The 22271-nt window shown below is 34.6% G+C and overlaps 1 protein-coding gene across 3 annotated transcripts in view; it reads left to right on the forward strand.

The window, feature by feature from the left end:
* The window catches only part of osp (outspread), a 106421-nt gene that overhangs the window by 39284 nt on the left and 44866 nt on the right, over positions 1 to 22271 (forward strand). For 2 of the 3 annotated variants that reach the window (XM_068284521.1, XM_068284523.1), the window contains exons 2-3: positions 14399 to 14419; positions 19849 to 19929. In XM_068284521.1, the coding sequence (XP_068140622.1) occupies positions 14399 to 14419; positions 19849 to 19929 (102 nt within the window). The remainder of the gene's footprint in view (positions 1 to 14398; positions 14420 to 19848; positions 19930 to 22271) is intronic. The other variant, XM_068284522.1, reaches the window with a different exon arrangement.

A 22271-nucleotide genomic window follows, 5' to 3' on the forward strand; every position in this document is an offset into this window, starting at 1 on the left:
TTCTTGTTATCAAGCCCACTGTGGTTCATCCTCGCCCCCGAAAAAACCAAACCCATGGTAACCAACAATTCTAACGTGCAAGTTGTTTTTCTTTTCTTTTCAAATGCCACGCAAGAATATTTTTTTTTTTTTTGCCAAGACTTGATGAACAGGCAGCACCAGCAGCAGCAACTTTTCTGCTTACTGGCAATAGCAAAAACACAACAACAACTGCAACAGCAACAACTTTTGACCTAAATTTCAACTTAAATGCATTTTAAATTCATTGAATCGATCTACGGCAGCAGCAGCAGCAGCAATAGCAAAAAGCACTAGCTTTTAGATTTTTTCCTCTTCTCTCTTCCTTTACTCTTATACAATTTAAAATTGAAAACACAGAGAGAAAAAAAAATTAAACAGAAATTAATTACTAAAGTTCTATGAGTCGATTGGATGCCCTTACTCAATTGATAAGTTAGTTCAGATAGTTATAGAGATATCAGAGAGTTATTTTTATATCCATGATAAGGACACAGTGGAACGTCATCGGATTAGAAATACAACAAATTCATTCGCAATATTGTAAATCTTAAGCTTAAATCTTTAAGAAAATTGCGTTTATTTGCCCAATGAATGATTATAATGAAGTTTTGCTAAGATCAACGTCAACTTATAGATTAGATATGCAACAAACAAGTATATTCAGTTTAAAAGAGACATGAACTCAATGGAAAACGCATTCCAAAAGTTGGATTTTTAATTAAAATAATGCCTCAGATTGTCACTTTTATTAAAAATAATTAAAATATATCTTAATTATATCTTCATTTGCTAAATTTCTAATTTTTTTCTGAATCAAACCTGTTCCTTCTGATTTAAATTGAGGTCTTGAGTATAAAGATTTGAAAATTTGGAAAATTATTTGTATTATTTTTTTAAAACTAAGAGTTTTATTTCATCGTGACATTCTTAACTATATTTCTTTTATCTTTCAACATTGTTGCTTAATCATTATTTACTTAGAGTGTATACGACTAACTATAGTTCAAGAAAAACAAAAATTATACAACTGGCGACGTTGGTGTTTGACTTCAAAGTGGTTGTTGTTGCTATTGGTGTCTTGGTGTTGTTGGCAATGCCGTCACCAAAAACAATACAAAAGAAAACCATAGAGAGACCAAACGTCAGCAGCATCTCGTAGTAGTCGTAGTCGTCATAGTCATCAGAGACTGAGTTTTTGTTGCCTTGTTATTTAGTCGGGGGTTGCTGCTGCTGCTGCTTCTGCCTTCTATCAAAGTTGTTGCTGCTGTTGCTGTTGCTGTTGTTGTCGTCGTCGTTGCCGCTGCAGCTCACACAAATTGAGCAATTCCAGTCAACAACTCCTACTTCTAGTTGAAAAGTAGCCAAGTTGTTTTTACAATCTAAAGAGAAAAACATTTAATAGAAGAAAAAAAAAACAACAACATCAACGGCAACTAACCAGCCAGGTAAACAACAGCAGCAGCAGCAGCAACAACAACGACAGCAAACCATTAGGCAATATCAAATACGGTCATAAGTCTTGGTAGCAGGTTCTTTGCTCGGTTTGGTAATTTATACTTGAAAATTTTCTTCGTCTAGCAAGCGATAAGTAGCACGCTACTTGGCCAGCTAGCTGGCAGTGTGTAACCTACAATATTGGTAATACTTTTTTTTTTGGCACTGCAAGTGTTTTTACAAGTGTGGAACATTGGAAAGGAACACGATGATAAAGAAACAAAAATGGAAAAATCACAACTTTACACCATTTTAATGATGTAGAAATTGACTTATTTTATGATTTTTATATTGTTCCATTCCACAATTCTCTTAAGTTATTACTTAATATACATTGTTCTATGACTCTTGTATAATACCTTTATTGTCTTCTATTCTTGTTTGAAATTCTTTTTAAAAACGGTAGAACTTTGGATGGTCATAAATAGTCTTAAAAGTATTGACCCAAAACCATCTTGCACTTTATAGAAAAGAGGCCACTTATGTAAAATTTTCATACATAAATTGATCTATATTGAAATCCATTGGTAATATAAATATTTGTATTAGTAATATTCCAATTCCGTTATTCCATACCCATTTTTTATGGGTCTTTTAATATGGACCCTACCACTTCCAGTTATTTGTGGACTATGCACCTTTGTCTCTGACGTTGATGATGAATTTGAGTTGCTTTGACATTTGCCCAATTGTCGTTGGCATCTCCATGGCATTGCGCATTGCCATGACCATTGACAGTGCCAGTGGCGAACTGGTTTCTCATCAAAATCTTCATCATCATTGTGGTCGTCATCATCATCATCAGCATAAAAATAAATTTCAATATTGTACCATTTAACGGTTCTACTCGTTGAGGGTTCCCCTCGCCAAAACCCCCAAACACACAAGGAAGGTCTTTGGAACGACGGGACTGTGGAGACTCTACTCCTGCCTCCTGGGCTGTGCTATCTGGAGGCTCCTCCTGTCTTACACTCATCACACATTCTTTTTGGACTTTGGCTGGCATATCAAATACAGAAATCAACTGTCAATGCTGTATGTCAATGACGGAAGTCACATGCGAAAATTTGTTGTTCTGCTGCTCTTGTATGGTTCGTTCTATACGATTCTTCGATATTTTTCCTTCTCTTTTTTTGTTGTACCGTTGTCAGTGAAGTTTGAAATTGTTTTGGCGCGCGCAAACTTCATGCTAGCGGTACTTTGTCTCTAATCTTTATTGCCTTGAAGATTTGAAAATTAGTATGTGGTCGTAAATAACAGCGAAAGTATGAGACTATAAGGCGAAGCCTGCTCTGCTAAGACCCCCAAAACCCACGTTTTAAGTTTATACGATATTTTCCATCTCTCTGTCTCGCCCCATCTCTCTCTGTTTGCGTGTGTGTGCGTTTTCAGTTTACTTCTGTTGCATTTGACACCCAAATGTCTTGGGGTTTATGTAACTGGCTGTTGGGTTTATTGCTCTAGGTTTTAAAATGTCATTAAAAACCAAAGTCTAAAATGCAGCAATAGTTTCATTTCGCTTTATTTCATTTCACTTGTCCCACTGACATACTAACTGCCTTAACAAACAATGGTATGGCCAAAACTATAACACACAAACACACCTACTTAACTACCCCCATCTCGTATAGATATTAAAGTTCACAACTATAAAGGGAAGTATCTCAAAGATTCAAAGAACTTGAAATACTCTTCATCTGATTGAAATTCATAAAAGTAGTTGAAATGATTGAATTGTTTTTATATTTTATCTTAATAATAATTCCATGTCTTCTTAGACAACATTTTTGGTAGTCCATTTTCATAAAGTGCAAGAAGAAATTTTCCAATTTTGTTTGTGCAAAGGGAAAAACCAACTTTCTTTGTGTCCATAACTAAACTGTTGGCAAGTGTCTAAGTTGTTAGACATATCGGGAGTCATGTCCAACCTCATTACATGTGCCATATACCCCATTCGGAAAGACAATGCACAACCATAGCCAAGTACCTACTAACCATTACGAGAATAAAAGATGTGTCTCCTGGTTTATGTTGTTGTAGTCCGGCATGACCACATTATGTTAAAGAGCAGTTAAATAGCATGGCAAGTGAGCTTATGCTTCACTCTTCAGTTACTTTTTTTGTTTTTAGCTATTTTTCCCCTCATAGCCGCCCACTTTCGGGTTAATGTGTGTTAACGTGTTTACGTGCCTGGCACTTGTGAAATTATTTTAAGCAATTATGTGACAACGATCATCATCAACATCAGCATCGTTCACAGTGATCATTGCCATCATTATCATTATAGTGAAAATGGCAAAAAGGAAGTGCATATTTCTATCTTGCTTGCACTCACTTTGTTTGTCTCTCACTCTAACGCCGACGCCAGCTTTGGCCCAGTTTTTTGTCGATTCTTGTTAATTGAGCAACCATCAAACGGAGATTTTCTAGTGAATGAAATGTGAAACCATAAATAGAAACAAAACATGGTAACCATCTGGTCTTGGTTTTCATTCATAAAACTTATTATCAAAATGGTCTGAGAGGGGCATGCAGGCGGGGAGGGTGGGAGAAATTGACGGCTGAATGGAATACATATCAACTTTCAATGGGTTCGAGAGAGAGACTCTCCAATTTTGTAATTACAACAACAGACGCCAAATCCGGATCGGCCCCCAAAACCATATTTGTTAGACCTTTTTCGTCGTTTGTGTGTTGTGTGCACTTACCACAAATACAGTCATTTGTGCTAGTTTTTCAATGCACACACACACACACACAACTCATGGGGGGCGGTTGGTGGGGTAGGAAGTGGTGTAGAAAAAAACAACAAATAAACAAAAACAACTAATTTTCTTTAACATTTTTCGTCTGTTTTCTTTATCTATTTGCAGGTAAGCAGCACACACTCAACACAATCTGCGATAATGCCATTCATATTCCTAATCTATGTCGGTCAAAAAAAAAAAAAACATACCAAAAAAAAGTGAAGAAATGCGTAAGCTTTAGATATTAAAAAACTTATACTAAAAACAAAGATAAAACATGTATCTCAAAGTAAAGGAAAACATGTATCTCAAAGTATTCAAGCGAAGGTCATTTTGATAAAGGTTATGTAACAAAAGGGTATAAAAATGCAAATGTGTAAAAAAATTAAAGTTTTAAAGAACATTAATTAGTGACCAAAATCTGTAGTTTAAGAATGTAGATAAAATTTGCCTATGTCTTAAAAGTTAAAGTAATATTGGTGATTAAAAAAAAGAAACGGAGTAAAATAGATCAAATTCATTTCACAAAAATGAAAGCAAGAAGAACGTCATGTATAGTTCAGCTCCTTTGTAGTATTAATCAAGTTTTAGAGTGCTTTTATATTAGTTTTGATAACTTAGAAGAAAAACCACAAATAAATTTACTTGAATAGCTACGAACCAAGGTGAACTTTCCAAATGGACTATTTTACGAACTACCTAACAAATATCCTTTGAAAATATTTCTAAGAAATAACTATAGAATCATGGAACAAAATCAGGCAATGATAATAAGACATAAACGGCCTTTGTGTTGGTCTTGGAAAATGTTTTTGTACTTTAAACTTATCCTGTTTACTTCAGGTTTTCCTTGCTTGTAACAAATACGTGTTTGTATTGGAAAAGTATCCCTTTTCTTTCAGGTTTTGTTTAATATCCGAGCAACTGAAAGTGAAGGCAATGGTTTTCTATATTGTATTTCACTCCATAACTATGGTGCAAAATAAAGCATAAACCTGTTTGACAGTTTTTATGGCGGTAATTAGAAATCATTTATGAGCGTTTTGTATCTCCTGCAGAAGAAGAGTATTATAAAATAGACATAGGCATACAACCCAAAGTCTTTGTTAAAAGTCAATGTGTCTCTAGGGAGTTTGCTTTATGAAAAGAAGACCTTACATTTCAGAGATTTTTTTTCTTTTTGACTTAATTTCTATCAATAAATGTTATTTCTTTACTATCAACTTTCTATTGACCATTGAATTGCAATCGTAATCAATTGATGCTAATCCTAGAAAACGATCAATAAAAGTTGATGTCAAATGCAATGTTAGAGAACAGCTTTTTAAATCGCCTGAATAGAAGAAAAACTCGTAGCTAAACTTTATGATCACATAACTTAACATTTGCTTATCTAATCTGCCCAAGTGCAATCAAAACTAACCAAAAAGAGAGAGAGAAAGAAAGATGGAAATGTAGGCATGCAGCTGTGTGCCTGGCTGCCTTTATGCCATATTTCACTTTTCACCTTTTTTTTTTTTTTGTTGCTGTTGTTGTAGTTTTCTGTTATGTTTTTCCTCTATGAAAATGCGCCAAAATCGAACGCAAATTGCCAGTCCCAAACAGCCGCAACACATATATGAAAATTCCATTTAAATTGTATGGAGAGTAATATTTTTTCTTTTAGTTTTCATCTTAGCCGCCCCAAACACACAAACAACTTCTTCGATATTTCTTCGAGTGTGTGTTTGTCTACAATGTTAAATGTCAAACATTTCTAATTGGACAAAATCAAAAAAACTACCAACTAACTCTACAAAAGCAGCAGCCATAGCAGAGTTAAGGAAAATTTAAGATCTACTCGATCATGACGTGGCCCCATCAAGTTCACTTTCACTTAGTGTCAACAGAGAGCCTGACGATGACAATCATCGATCTTCATCGGCGCAATCGTTGTTTCTATCAATAAATGTTATTTCTTTACTATCAACTTTCTATTGACCATTGAATTGCAATCGTAATCATACATGGCCCCATCAAGTTCACTTTCACTTAGTGTCAACAGAGAGCCTGACGATGACAATCATCGATCTTCATCGGCGCAATCGTTGTTGTTGCCTCGTTGTTTCCCCCGTCCCATTCGTCCGATCTGTTGGCTGACTCCCCTTTAATCCATTCATCGATTGCCACGAAAATTTATGTGCAAAAAGCACAAAACTTGACTTGGGGCCTGTCGAAGGTTCGTTGCCATTTGACGGCGGCAACGGCAACAGCAGCGGCGATCGACCATCAGCGATTGTACCGCAAAACGCTTTTCCTCCTTTACTACACACACATACCACGTTTTGTATATACAGTGAAACCTCGATATAACGAATCTGAGGGGGATCGCAAAATTATTCGTTATATCTATTGATTCGCTATAGGTACTGAAATGTAAAACCTTAGTCCTTTCAAGGGACTTAACAAAAAATTCGTTATATTGGGTTTTTCGTTATAACGAAGTTCGTTATATCGAGGTTTCACTGTACTTACATTTTGTATTTTTTAAATTAAAAACGAAAGTAGCTGTGAGTAGAGTAGAGTCTGTATATATGTACGTCCAGCCAACCAACGAACCATCCATCTATCCATATGTCCATCGCACTGCGAAAATTTATGCAGTCGCGCAATTATTATTTTTACCTTTTTTTTTGGTTGTTGGTATTTTGTCTTCCTTTTGTGTGTTGTTATTGTTGTTATTATTTGAGTTTTCTCGCCTTATTAGAGCATAGATGTATGTATGTATGACTAACAATGATGTCAAGGTTGCTAAAGGGTTTTAACACCACTTTAAACCATTCTCCAACCTCCCACAATTTGTAATTCATGACTAATTTTATAGTTTTTAATTTTCCTGAGTATTTCTCGGTCGACCTTTTGCGAATGTTACTTCTTTGTTGTGTTGTTTGTTGTGGTCTTTGCTCCATCTTGTTAAGTTACTCAATTGTGATCAGAGAGTTGTTAACCTTTTTTTTCTGTCTTCGATCCCGACTTTCGCATAAGGTCCCCCGAAGCGTTGACATTTAATGATGAATTTGACACACAAGGGCACGACAACAAATCGACTCCTCTCCTTGGTCTGTCTTGGAGGCTTTCCGTCTATCCGTTGTCTGCCTTGAATTGGGTATTTTAGGTTTTTTTTGCGCTTTTTGACAGATGATTAATTTGAGTATAGCGAAAAGACAATCATCTGGGGTGGTCCTGCGGTGTTCCTTGTTTTTGCTTTAGTCGCTCATAAATAATGATAATTTTTGTATGATCGTTTACATGAGAAATGGTCACACTAGAGTTGGGTTCAAAAAATTGTAAATAAAACTTGATTTGATCCAAAAAAAAAAAACAAAACTGAAAGTCTCTTTCCATCTACAAACGATGAACAAAAGAGGAACCGCAAAACCAAATTACAACTCAAAATTACAACTTAAAATGCAACAATTAACGCAGAGTTTTTTTCTTTCATCTTTTTTTTTTCATTATTGTCGAAAAACCTCAAGATTACTTTCAGTACAACTAATTAAAATTTCACGTATACAATGAAAAAAAATAAAACCCTTTAGTCATCTTGAAGGCGGCCACACACAAAGGAGTTGAGGCCTGGTGAATGAAAATGCGTTTGCAATCGCTTACAATAGAAAAACTTGTCAGAAATTGATTTTCAAATGAAAAACGCACAGCGCCAAGACAATGATAAAAAAAATTTAAAAAAATAAGGGGCAGGGGAACTGAAGCAGAAAACAATGCTTGGTTTTTAAGACAACAACATTTCACTTTCAATGGAGTTTGGAGGCACGCCTGGGGGAACTTTTATTGGTAGCTTCATCATCTCTTGACTTCTGCGTGGAGTTTTTGCTTGGTTTTTGTTCGTTTTTTGCCTCTTCATTTGAAAGTCTTGGCAGCATTTGAAATCGATGTGTGTATGTCTGAACGTATGGTTGGAAAAATCGTGCACATGAATTTCAGTTAAGTAAAAGTAAAAATCACCTCGCCGGTTACTTTGGCTTCACATGTTGTCTCTGGAAGAGAGCCGCTGCCGCCACATGGCACCACCGCAGCACCGCACCGCCGCACCACATCGTATCGCATATGTTTGCATTTTATTTTTATTGCCGCACATGAGCTTGCAGCAAACTTTACTTCTTGTAGGTTTTTTTCTCCTTTATTTTTTGGCGATAGACATCGCACTTGTGTCGTGCAACGCGACTCCATCCGACAGCCCATCGGGTATTACAATTCATTTAGAAATGCATTTAAAAATACATAGAGTAAAATAAACTTTGGCGAACCACCGACGAGTGACTTGCAATGAAGTGGTGCGGGGCGAACGAGGCAAAGAAATGTGCAAAATGAAAGCGAAAAGAATTCGAAAATGAGATGGAAAGTTTTTTTGCTATACAAAGTTTGATCAAGCAATCAGTAGAGTGTGACCAGAGACATAAAACTAAACTATTCGATTAATTTGTGTAAAATTTTTGAGAGATTTCGGTCACTCCAATTGCTTTGAAACTAGTGAACTTTTAATTACCGGAAATACTTTTAAGGCAATCGGTTTTGACAATTTTTTCAACTTTTAATTCGGTACTAAAAAATAACTGCAATTAATATGATTTAAAATATTATTAAACTACTTTTGATTAAAAGATAAAAAAAACTAACCGTTAAAACAATTATAGAATTTTGTGTCTCTTGAAAGTATAAACAAATTTTAATTAGATAAATTGCATATATTTTTAAATACTTGTAATGCTTATTAATTTATTCTTTACTTAATTAGTCTGAAACCCAATCTTGTTTTTGTTCTTTTGAGACTCTTTATCACTGATTCGTTAAATACTAAAATAAATTTTACTTTACCTTTTAAACTAATGTCAATAAATGGGCATAACAAACATTAAAGAATGTAATGCATTATAAAACAACTAACTTTAGTTTGTCTCTATCATTTTAGTTTTTTTTTTTTTTCTTAGCTTCGTTTATTTGTGAGAGAGATTAATTTCTAGTAAACTAAACTAAAAAAAGAACTCGGTTCTCTTGGCATAATAGTAATTAATCAATGAAATGAGGTGACTACAAATCGTTAAGTCACACTAAAATACTTACTTTTAGCCTTTGTTTTGTTAGAGCTTTGTGGCTTTGATTGGTCATTCTCTGAGTGTTAAGGCATTGTAGGAGATTGTTTGTATATGGAGGCTTATTTATCGAAAACTTGATTGGTTAATCACCCTCTAAAGACATTGACAAATAGTTAATAGCTATCAACTGATTCAAACAGACTTATTTTCAGACATTCAGTTAGTCTTAATAGCTAAAACTAAAGCCAAGTTCGAAAAACTTTTCAATTACGTAACAAGAAACCTTTTAACTACGGCCTAAATAACCGTAGAAATGTAAATCATAATAACACGAAAACCTTCCTAAACAAATTCCTTAAGTACATATATGTATCTTAAAATTTTCGTAGCCAACTCAAACGAAAGAGTTAAAAAGTTTAAACACTTTTGGAATCTATTCAAACTAAGTTTCGGTGGGATAAGAATAGAAACTGTATTGAATCTATGATTCCAAATTTATGTTGTTTCAATCTATAATTATCATTCATTAGGTTGGTTACTATTGCTTTTTATTTACTTACGAACAGGTGATTCTCCCGCAGTTTGGGAGTCAGTCAATGAAAGTGAAAATGTGTTAAGCCCATAAAAAATAAATATTTTTCAGTATCTCTTCTCTTCATTCCAAGTATTACACAATGGTATTGGGTGCCCAACCCATCGAAGTCAATATTATGTTATGTTAATAACTCCTCTACAGATGATGATGATGATGATGATGAAGATCATTATGAAACAATAACAAGATTCCAAAACTTTCGTTGAATAAAAAAAGAAAGAAAAACAAAAAGTGGAAACCGTGCTGGGTGGAAAGACATGGAGAGGGGAGAGATTGGGAGGAGTAAACAAAATTCTTGGCATGCAACACAGAACTGGTCAATATTTCGATCGCTTGCGGCAGAGACAACCCGGACAGATACAAACAGACTCATTGTCAGACATGCAGTCTTTCTCCCCATCTCACTCTCTCTCTCTCTCTCTCTATCTGTCTCTGTTTGGCGCTGCATCATTGGATCCGCTCTGTTTTTTTGGTTTGTGTTTTTGTTTTTTTTCGTAAATGGAGCTTGAAGCGCGACCGCACCGCGGGCGACGAACTGAACTGAACTGCACTGAACTGAACCAGCAACCACAAAACGCCATTCGCGACATTCGCTTTCATTTACTCCCCTCCCGCTCTAGCCCCAGCTCCGCCCCCCCACCTTCTCTGCGCTGGTCAGTCACACTTGCATCTTTTCGTTCCGTGCCGTGCCATTGCCTGCGATGCACTTGCTGTTGTTGCCACACGCTGCTCACCTTTTCCGTCTCCTCTCGCTGTGCCATCCATTCCCGTCGCGTCTTCCACGCCGCTCTTTTGGTTTGTTGCACTTGCACTGCAGCGGTTCGCTTTCGATTTCTTTTGTACTTTCGATTTTCTATACCCTTGAAAAATAATAAAACGTTGTAAAGGTATCTTCAGCTGGCCAAAAGAGACGAAATATGTGTTTTTTAATTATTTTAAAGGTTAATAAAACAAAAAAGTATATAGAAAATAGATAAAGAAAGCTTAATATATTGAATTGTTACAACCTTTTCATTATTTTGGAAGGAATCTAATGAAGTTCTTTCCTTCTGTTCGTAAATTCTGACAATATTGTTTCATTATCTATAAACCATCTGATCAGTTAATCAAATTAAGATTCTTTGGGATTCTAAAGGAGTTTTACCTCATTTAAAGATTACAAAATCTTCTTAAAGTTTAATAGGAAGATTCCAGAGTATTAGCAACAGTTTTGTGACTTCTGGAAGTCTTTACTTTACTTGACCTACCTGATCACTTACCACCACTTAGTCATCTACATATAGATCTTATTTTTATTTCCTGCTAGATGTTGTCAAAAGGTATCCACAATTCGTGATTTTGTTAAATTTTACTTTTCATGGTGTCCCCGCTTCTTTTTTTCCTTCTGTTTACCCGCTGAGCTGATGCTGCGGCTGTTGCATCCACAACCTTCGTCGTTGCTTATAAATTACCAGAGGCAGATCGTTGTCTCTCTCTCTTGCTGCCTTTTACCCTTTCGATGCCCAATCGGTCTATGGATTGGGAACGACCTCGGAACAACAACAAAAATCTTCGACCATCCATCGCGCGACATTGCAGTCAGTCACTCACTCAACCTGTCTGTCTGTCTGTCTCTCTGTTTATGCTGTGTGAGACCAACCACTTTCTTCTTCTTGCTACCGCCACCCCTCATCTTGCGAAGGAGGGAGCTGGGATGAAACTTTAATAAGCGTGCGAAACTTATTAATCATATTTCATGTCTGTGCGTTTCCACTTACCAGATGTGTGGTATTTATGAATGAGGCAAAGATTAGCCTTCATATGGGCTTAATCGCCCGCCTAAAATCACAAAATACATCTACCATGGTCCATGGCCCTTCGTTTAAGCCGCGGACTGCCACTCAGACGGTGAGCGAAAAAGAGAGCCAAGGCACTTTCATTTTCGACGTCATGGTCAACGGAAGAAAGTTGTTCTCACACATTAATTATACGATTTTTGTGTATGTAGTTGTAGTTTTTCGATTTTCATATATGCTTTTTGCCACACACACACATGCGGTGTAAAATATATATACTCGTTTATATGTACACATATTTCAATTGTTGCACTCAATCATTTTGGACACATCTCCCCCTCCTTCTCTGTCTCTCTCTCTCACTCAATCTCAATATCTTTCCTGGCCTGGCCTGGCCCACTTATGCCAAAAGGTTACAATTTGATGGTTCAATTATTGGAATTGATAGCCTGCAATTTACATGAAGGGCCGCCGAAAGCAAGATCACAGTTATGCAAAAGGCAACTCTAAAAAAACAAAATAAAGACCACATCCTTCAACTTCGAAATGTTGGTATTTTTGGAAACTCCAATTTCGCGGGAATGGCACTGACTTAAATTCCATCTGCTTAACAATTTCTTGAGAATTGTTTTGGAAAACCTTCAATTAGCATTTTTTTTCAACCGGAATTCCAAAAAATTCCCCTTCTTGCTTATTGATAAACCACAGATATACATACATAAGAATAACAAAACGACAAAATATTTAATATTCCAACAACTTGTTGAGCTCTGCTGAAGCACATTCGAATGATAGTGGTCAAGTAAGTCGAAATGGTTATATAATGCAAATATCGATATGACGGAATAATATCACAGATGAATGCTGAAATATGTAGAATATTCATACTCATGGGAATTAATACTTAATCTTAAAAAAAAATTGGCATTCTAAATATCTTAATTTCAATTAAATAATTGAAGGTGCTTAGACACAAAAAGAAAGGGAATTAGAACTCGTTTTTATTTCTAATTTATTAATTTATTTTTGAATTTGAAGAAATCATTTTCTATAAGACTGTCAGAAATTTTAGTTGACTTTAACATCTGGATTAAATTTCAAATAAAAAGTATTATGAATTACAAAGAGGAAAATATAAATAAAATGGTTAAAAAAAGGTTATAGTATTTATAAATAAAGTAAGTAATTAATAAGTAATTGGGACTTATAGACTTGAAATGTTGTCGTAAGCAATATATATTTGTTTACGTGTCTATTTGGATATAAATTTAATTAAATTCTAGTCAAAGTTAGAAAAATGTCGCTTACAATTGTGATAGATATAATAATGATAATAATAATTATAAATAAGTAAATTTGATATTAAATTTAATTCAGTTTACAACTAAAGCATTGACTTGAGAGCAGATTGTAAGTAAAATGATAATTGATCTAAATATTAATAGGAAAATTGGGATTACTTGAATTTTTAATAGAAATTTAAAAACAAAGTCGTCAAACACAAGAAGATTTGGGAAAAAGACAAAAATATAAGTAAACTCAATTAAGTAGATTCATCTAAAAATAAAAGATAAACCAACATTTTGATAAACAAAACCATAAGTCTAATATTTAAGAATAAAACAAATAAATTTAAGCAAATAACAAAAATAGGCCCAAATCAAACCCCAGAAAATGTTACAACCGAAACATTATTCACATTCATTTTCATTTCCTGGCAATTGAGTAAACTTTGGTTAATCAATTTCGGTTTTTTGGTTGGAAATAGTTTTTGCGCTCTAGCAGAATGCTTCATCATTATATGTGATCGAACTTAGTTAGTTGTTTCGTCTAATTGAGGATGCGGGTTTTGTTATACTGGATAGCTAGCTAGCTTATTAAGCCGCTCAGATATTGCGTCTCAAGTGGCAACAACAGCAGCAGCAGCAGCAGCCCCGATGTTGGCTAAAACCAAACAGAAATTGAGTTAAAAGCCCAGGAGATTCAGCTGCAAACAACTTTCCACTCCAAACTAAAGACGGCGACAAGTTTTATTGTGTGTGTGTGTATGTGTGTTTATTTCTTTTTCCTACTTTGACTTTGACTTGGACATGGTCCACGTGTGCGTGTGTCTCCATCTCCATCTCTTTCTCTATCTCACTCTTTTAAATTGTTTATTTGTCAATCGGTTTTTAGCTTATTAGCCATCGCCACAGCTTTAAGAAGACGAAAACTAATAATAAAAGCAAGAAAGAGAGGAAAATACAACAACAGCAAATACAAATGCAAGGCAAAAAAAAAGTGAAATTTTCCTCTTGAAGACGGCGATTTATGAGCAAAGATCGTGGAAAACGTGACTTTTTGATTTGACATTTCACAGTATAAAGTCATAAGTATGCGAAGTCGTTATCAAATTAAATCGAAAACAAGTTGGTGGCAATTTAAATTCATTTGGCTGGTCTAAAGCAAAAGGCTCGGCTTTGGTCTAAGAGTCTTGGTTTTAGTCTCAGTTGCAGTCTCTCAGGCATTCATCTGGGATGTCTTGAATGTCATCTCGAATGTGGCTAAATGTCAAAATGCATCATCATCATCTTCTAATAATTGAGTCATTTTTTTTAATCATCTCTGTCTCTCTCTATAATTCTATTACTAACCGAATGCAATTCTCTATTCATATCTTGCACGCTTGCGCAATAGTCCATGTCTATGGCAGAACCAGTAAGTATATAAAAAAAAGCATCTATATTGAGGATAAGTATGAGTTATAAGTCGCATTCACACAGACACACTCACACACACACACACACAACTGATATACTCGTATGTATTTGTATCTATAGAAATTGTTTCTTCTGTCTGTCATACATAATTGCGTTTGCATGACTTCATTTCGAGTGTATTGGTGTCCATTAAGTAGCTAATGTCATAACTAGTTGTCTCATTTCAGACTCTGGACTTTTGTTTCTTTTCAACTTTTTTAAGAATTATTTAAAGACATTAACATTCCTTTGATTTCCAGAGGAATTGTACATATATGGGAAGCTCAACTCAAACGCTGCTTGAATTTGGTTTAGCTTTATCCAAAAGTTTTTATATTAACAACTGAGGATCTTTTTCATCTCATTATTTAAAAAAACCAACAGAATCTGTTGTTGAACAGGTTAAAGCTGAATCCAAGAATACCTAAAGACTGAATTCTAAATTCTGACTCAGTTTTGGACTATAGTCTGCTATTTGGTTTATGGACGATCCTGTGAAATTTAGTTGAAGTTTTTGGTCTCAATATGAACTAAGATTTTAAATATTTAATTTAACTTTCATTTAGCTCACAACTTGTTTCACTTTTCGAGGCTATAATCAATCTAAAATAATATTATTTATCAAAGTAAGACCATAACTGTTATAAGTTTTATTTATCAAATTGAATAGTTTTTAAAGTTACAACATCTCACTAACTAAAGCCAATCCAAGCACTTCGACTTAGGATCTAGAGCCATTATCCATTATAAATTATAGTACTATGATGTCTAGTTGAAAAGTTCGACTTAGTTTTGTTGGCTGCAATTAGGAATACATTAGGAATACATTTCATATATGCTTACAGTTGCTTTCTGTATTTGAGTTACGATTATTTCTAGATTGGATTCTGTTTATCAGATTTCGGTCTTTGTTTCAATTCAATTCAATTTGGGATTCAATTTTCCCAAAATGTGATAAAAGAAGTTTATGAAGTTAGGCAATCAGATCTAAAATCGTTTAATCATTTCCTATAACTCTTGTTGTGTTTCTTTTATGATCGCAATCTGGTTCATGCCGTTTAGACTTTTTTTATTTTTCAATTTTCAATTCTTTTGATTTGTTTTGTCATCAGCATGCATACTCATTTTTTATTCAGTCATTTTTTTTTTTTGTATTTTGCTGTCGCTGATCCGCTTCGATCTGCCCACATTATAGCAAAAGCACTTGGCTTCATTAGCCAACGGGTGGGACCCCTCCCAAGTGCTGCTGCTACGGCTACCACGCCCACTGTTGCCGCCACCGCCGCCTCACTCAAAATTCTGCACGCGGCCTTCTCCCTGCTTCATTTGTGTGTCAGCAGCGACATGCGCGATGCATAAATTTCCAGCATGTGCTATTTGTTGTTGTTGTTGTTAGTAATACACTAACTCGAAAAATAGGCACTATGAGTTTTAATTTAGTTTAAATTTTAGATGCAAAAGTTTAAGTTTATGAAATATCTTTGAATTGTTCCATTTGAAAATCTGTTCAAAACGATTTCATTGCATTTTTATTGTATATTATATCCTTTTAGTTCGAGTATTATCTGATATTATCTTTAGAGTTCTTATATTTTGCATAAAACTTTGATAAATGTTGTTATAATGTTTTTTAAATAACGTTTTAAAGTTTTAGTATTTGCCTGTTTATGAAAGGGACTTCTTATGCTAATCCAATAATTCCTAAGATAGTTTACATAAGAATTCCAAAATTATGAATCGAGAATCTATATTCTATATCCTTAGGTGTGTTTTTTCTATTATAAGTTTAGTTATCGATTATTTGTGATACAATGTATCTAATTGAAAATAACGAGTTAACGACTTCATTTTTAAGATTCTTATATCCTTTGTGAAGTTATTTGAATAAAATAAACAAAAACTTCCTTTTATTATTACATTAACCTATTTCATTAAATATCATGGCTTAATATCTTTTAATTTTCAAATAGTAGGATTTATAATAAAATTTTGTTAATAACTTGTGTACTATTTAAATAAACATAAATCGGCAACTTTTCGATTGATTAATTGTTATTTATTGTAGGGTAACCATTACCATTCACCCCTCAATTGGTTATTGGGTACTTCCACATTTTAAAAACCAAGCATAGAGAATGATTTTCGTTTAGGTAAGGTATAGGGACCTTCAGTTCTAGAGTGTTTTCGTTAGCAATTTGTAGAGCATCTAATGAGTGTTATGTTAACTTTAGATTTGACTTGATTAATTCAATCATTGTGGGGAGGTAGGTTTTGTTGGCCTATGAGTGTGACTGTCTGTCTGTATGGTAAGTCTTAAAACGAAAACAGTTCGCACAATTTGGAAGACAATTGTGACTCATTTAGTCACGATTTTTGTTGTTTTCGTTCCGTTACTGTTTCTGTTTCTGTGTTTGGGTTTCTGTTTGCTGAAATCACACAATGGCATTGATAATTTCTGTGTGCCTGAGTGTATGTACATACATATATCTATGTGTGAGGCAACAAAGTCCCATAAAGTCAGGCTTAAGCTGCATGGTGGATGGAGTATTACGAGTGGCCAGGGGCCAAGACACAGCACGAAAGAAACAGAAATAGCCCTTGGCTTCTTGAGGCTCATACAATTCTCATTAGACTCGGGTCCACACACACGTTGAGCACAGTTTAAATGTGACAAAAGTAGATCGCGTTCAGGTTGATCGTGTGGCAAGTTTTTAGAAGGTGCCAAGAAATACCAAACTACCTACAAAACGTTGGCCCATTGAAATTTATGTTAAAAACGTGTCCGAGTGACTAAAACCTGATGAAAGCCTGACAGCAATGCCTGGCTACTGTATAGTTGCAACTGCAACTGCAACTTGCAACAGTCTGTTAATCTTTTCTTACTCTCTATCTCTCTCTCACTCTAACACTTGCACTCTGTCTCTTTTCCCCGCATCTATCTCTGTCTTACTTTCTGTTTAGTTCAATTTGAATACAAACGTGCGATTTTTCACATAAATCAATGTTAATGGCGCATTTAAACGACCCGCCGCCACTGCCAACAACAACAACAACAACAAACAACAACAGCAACACCAACAATAAGAAAATCCACAAAAAAAAAATAAAAAAAAAAAAAAATAACACAAACGAGATAAATAAAATTAGCCAACGTAATTGCAAACGAGACAGCATAGTGCAACACGGGAGACTCTAAAACAGAGCAGCTGAATTTCAATTTTTTCGGGGGAGTAAATGGAGTCAGAGGAAAGCAAAAAAATATAGACGAAGCATTTGGAGTTGGCTTTTGCTTTTGCGGCATGTTGTTGTAGTTGAGCTTGGCTAGCAGCTCACCGGGAACTACCGTGTTACACATTTCGTTTTTGGCATTTGAATTTGAAGTTTCCATGGTGTCAGCTTACAAGACATGATCGGGGGTCGAATCCCAGTTGGCCCAGTTGGTTTGGGTGACAAAACTTTATTGTAAACGGCGGGCCTAATTGTTTGCTCTATGAAAACTCATAAAGTGTAGCAAAATACAAAGTGACAGAAATGTCTAAACACGATCATGATCATAATGGCCAAAATGTATACCTAACGAGAAACTACTAGGAATAGTTATTTCTATTCCCTTAAAGGAGATTCAATTGATAGTCTCAACCACAAAGAATTCAACAAAGGAATAACCAGACAAAGTACTTAGATATTGATTTTCTTAACTAGTCTTCTGATGAATATGACTCTAATGGAAGTTCCCAAAATTAATATTAATCATGACACAGTCTCAGAGCAGTTCTTTTGCAACAACCTGATGTAGAAACCACAGACTTAGAACCAAAATACATAAAAGGGTGTAAACTTGTATAATGAGGAATTAATCAGCACTAAAGTTATTAAGGATACAAATTTTGTTCTTTAGAAAGTCCTTAAAGTAAGTACTTGAAGTTAAGAACTGCCATTTCCAAATTGATTATTCACAGCCATTGCCAACTATTGACACAGATTTCATTTATTTTCTATAAATTTTTAATTTCTTTAATAAATTTGCATGTCGTTTTCATGCATTTGGAGTTGTTGATGTTAAACATTGGTTATTTAAAATCGTTCTGAAGAGTTCTAGTCAAAAGGGCCTTAAATGAGGTTAATCTATCCAATTAATATCACATTAGTTTAAGAACTTGGCTAGAAAATAATGTTTTTATTTTGGCTATAAAATGAATTAGTCTTAAAGCAGTTCAATTTTTGAAACGCTGTTGATGTTATATTTCGATGCTTTAGAGAATTTGTTTAAATAGAAATATAAAACGATTTGGTTTAGAAACATTCTCATTCTCGAATGCATTGCTCATTATGGCTAAACAACAAGTTTACTATTTTTATGTAAAATTTTACATTTTAAATTCAAACTGATTACTGATGACGGTCTATAAGGAATCTCTATCTCAGAGTGATTTAGTGATTTGTGAATTTCAATAAATTTAATCGCAGTTCAGTTGGGTTCAATTTGGTTGTTGCATTGTCTTGGAATCACCACCCACTCACCCACCCTCCCTACCCGAAACTATGGTGCGACTAACGACCAAATCCACTTTAAGTCAAACAAACTCAATTGTTGTGGTTGACTTTTCGAAGGTGTGCAAAAGGCCAACAATTCCCTGAACCAGCCCCAAATACACTCCCGCACTCCAGCACTCTCCGCATTTATTCCAATTATTGTTGTTGTTGTTTTTTTTTTTTTTTTTGCGGTTTGTTTTTTTTGTCTTGCTTGTACTTGTAATTTATTTTATTTGCTTTTACCCAAAAATAGAAGCAGAAAAAAGGCAAAAAAAATACCGCGCCGACAGTTAAATTGGCTCATGTCATTAACATTAGTCATGGCTTAGAGGGAATGGATAGCCGAAAAAAAAAAAAACAAAAAATCAACCGAAAGAGCCAAGCAAATTTGTGACACGTGCCCCATACCCACTCACACACACACATGCACAACCAATTTGGTTAAAACACTAGGAAAAATTCTGCGATAAGTAAACCGTGATAAAAACCAAACACAAAAGGGAGCTAAGAAATATTGACATTTTTAATTAAAAATACATTTAAATTTTTTGTTTATTATTTTTTTTATTTTTTTGCTGTGGCTGAGGCGATAAGCCAAATGTGATAACAATTTTGGTTTGCTTTCGGCAAAAGTTTTTTTTTTGTTATTAATGAATAGGCAAAGTATAGATATTAGTAATATTTACATAAGACTGTCATAAATCGGTTCGAATTATGCAATTTATTGCTTATTTTTTTGTCAATTAGCATGCAAACATTTCATCATATTTCGTTTCTTAGTTAACCAAATTAGCGCATCTCTTATTTCTCTGCATAATATTAATAATAATTTCTCTTGTGTCACTTTTTTCACAGGCATCGCGAAAGGTCTCCAAATGCGGATATTTGTTTGTGGCACCCGATTGGGACTTCAGTAATCCATTATATAGAACAAAGGTAAGCGGAAATTCATCGATATTTGGAGTCAATATAAAGTGAAAATTGATGAGTTGATAGTATTTTTTTTAAGTTGATCATTTATTTAATAAATTTCTTGGCAAATGTGATAGGTCGTGAAGTAAGCGAATTCCAAATGGTTTGTAATCAACCAAAATTTTACTTTGACCAAACTCGAATGGCTCAATGTTTATATTTATTTCTTAAACGTAATTGAGATTATATATTTTTAGATGTCTTAATGACAATTATTTGTGATAACTTCTCCCAGAAATCACTGAAAATTGTTGAGTCTTTATGATCTTTTTTGGCGTCACAAATAACTTTCGACCAAAAAACAAAACAGCATCTAAAAATCATCCAATAAAACTTGTTTTTTTTTAGTAAACGAAAGTAAAAAGGTTTAGGTTAGATACTATTATATTCAATATGTATTGTTTAACATTTAATGGTAAGCGTATTTAATAGTAAAAGCAACGGGTTTAGGTTAGTTTTCATTGTCAAACATTGCTAACAACTTTAATAACAATTTAATGTTATTTGGTATAGAAATCCTCACTAAGTTAGTATTACTCACATATTTGATTATAGTCAAATCGCAAATAATCCATCAACATTAATTAAAAGAGACAGTTTGAGCCTTTGACATATTAAAACGATTTTGTTTTGCTTTTGTTTTACTCTTAATGATTAAATACCTTGCCATGTTGCCATCAATCCATTAAATGCAATTTTATTCAAAAACACAAATTCGTATTTTTCGTAAATTTTTACATATATTTTCAAAGTGGACATAATTTCTTAACAAAAAAGACACTAAAGACAATTACTTTCGGGTTGTTATAGATCATAATATATAATAAAACTAATAGTAACTCCTACTGCAGACAGAAATTTCCAATTGATTCACTTGTTATTACAATAAACTGCTAAACTTGTTTAGGCGCCATTTTAAAATATTATTATATATTATAGTATTTAAGTCATCCAAAAAGTTCTACTTGATATTCGCAGACATTTCAACTTAATTTAATGTAATCAACAATTCCCTCCTCTCTTGTTTTACCAGTCTGTGCAATTCTTCTTAACTTAAACTTGATTGATTCCTACTAACTAGTTGAAATAAATGTTGCACAAGGTAGATAACCTTTTGCAAGGATACACAAATAATACATAAGTATAGATAAGCGAGATCAATTTAGTCATTACATTCAGCATATTCAGTGTTTGCAAATGAAATGGCCTGGAGCTTATACTAGTTTAGATTCTCTTCCCCAACTCTTATTTTCCAAGTCAACTAGTTCTGTTTGGTCATTTTAAGCCATTACACTTAGCGAACCAGTATGGGGAAGTAAGACAGAGACACACTACGAAAAAAAAAAAAAACGATAAAGGAGTCGGTTAAAGAAATCACACCTTGAATGCATTAAGGCTAACCAAATTTTCTATGGCCACTTTCTACCAAAAAGGAAAAAAACCCAAAAAAAAAAAAAAAAAACAGCCTATCGTACAAGTAAATCCCATAAAGCAAATTGGTCGTCATGTCTACCCCGAAGACAAAATACCAAAAAAAAAAAAAAATAATAAAAAAAAAAACCAAAAAAAACGCAAAACGACAAAAAACACTTGAGCAAATATTTGACAGCCTCTTTTCAGTTTTGTAGCAGCAGCCGATTTGTTGCTTGGCTGGCAAAGAAAGTGCCACTGAGGCCCGATAATAACGACGACGACGATGATGATGATGATGCTGATGATGATGGTGACGACGGTATGGCACCAGCACCAGCACCAACTCTAGCTGTAGCTCCAGCTCTAGCCCCATCCATTGGTAGTACTAGTTGAACCATGTCCAGGCAACGCCTCTTCCTTCACTCTCTCGTGGCGATTTGTATCTCGACCAATTAGCGAATGACGTAGAGACGTGGCGACAGCGCATCGTTAAAACCGCAGCTAGCATTCGCGCGACATATGCAAATGGCAACAAAACAGTTACCACTGTACCACTGTACATAAAGGGAGGAACGGAACGGAACGGAACGGAGAACGGAGAAAGACATTTAGTTTTGGAAGGAAGCAATCCGGGTACGGGCCAAAGAAATGGCTCCGACTGAAGTTTGAGCGACGTCCATAAGGGGGAAACAGCAATAGCAACGACGACGACGTCGACGATGATAATAATAAAAGTGTGCGCATGCTCACAGCGCACTTCCTTGTTAACAACATAAATTTACGTATGTTTTTTAATGGATGGACAGGTATTTAATTAACATTCGTTGCTTAGATGGTAGTTAGTTGTTGTTGTTGTTGTTGTTGTTGTGGACAGCAACTAACCACCATTAACC

The sequence above is a fragment of the Drosophila tropicalis genome, unplaced genomic scaffold (genome assembly GCF_018151085.1).
Source record: "Drosophila tropicalis isolate 14030-0801.00 unplaced genomic scaffold, ASM1815108v1 contig_393, whole genome shotgun sequence".
Classification (NCBI taxonomy): Eukaryota; Metazoa; Arthropoda; class Insecta; order Diptera; family Drosophilidae; genus Drosophila; species Drosophila tropicalis.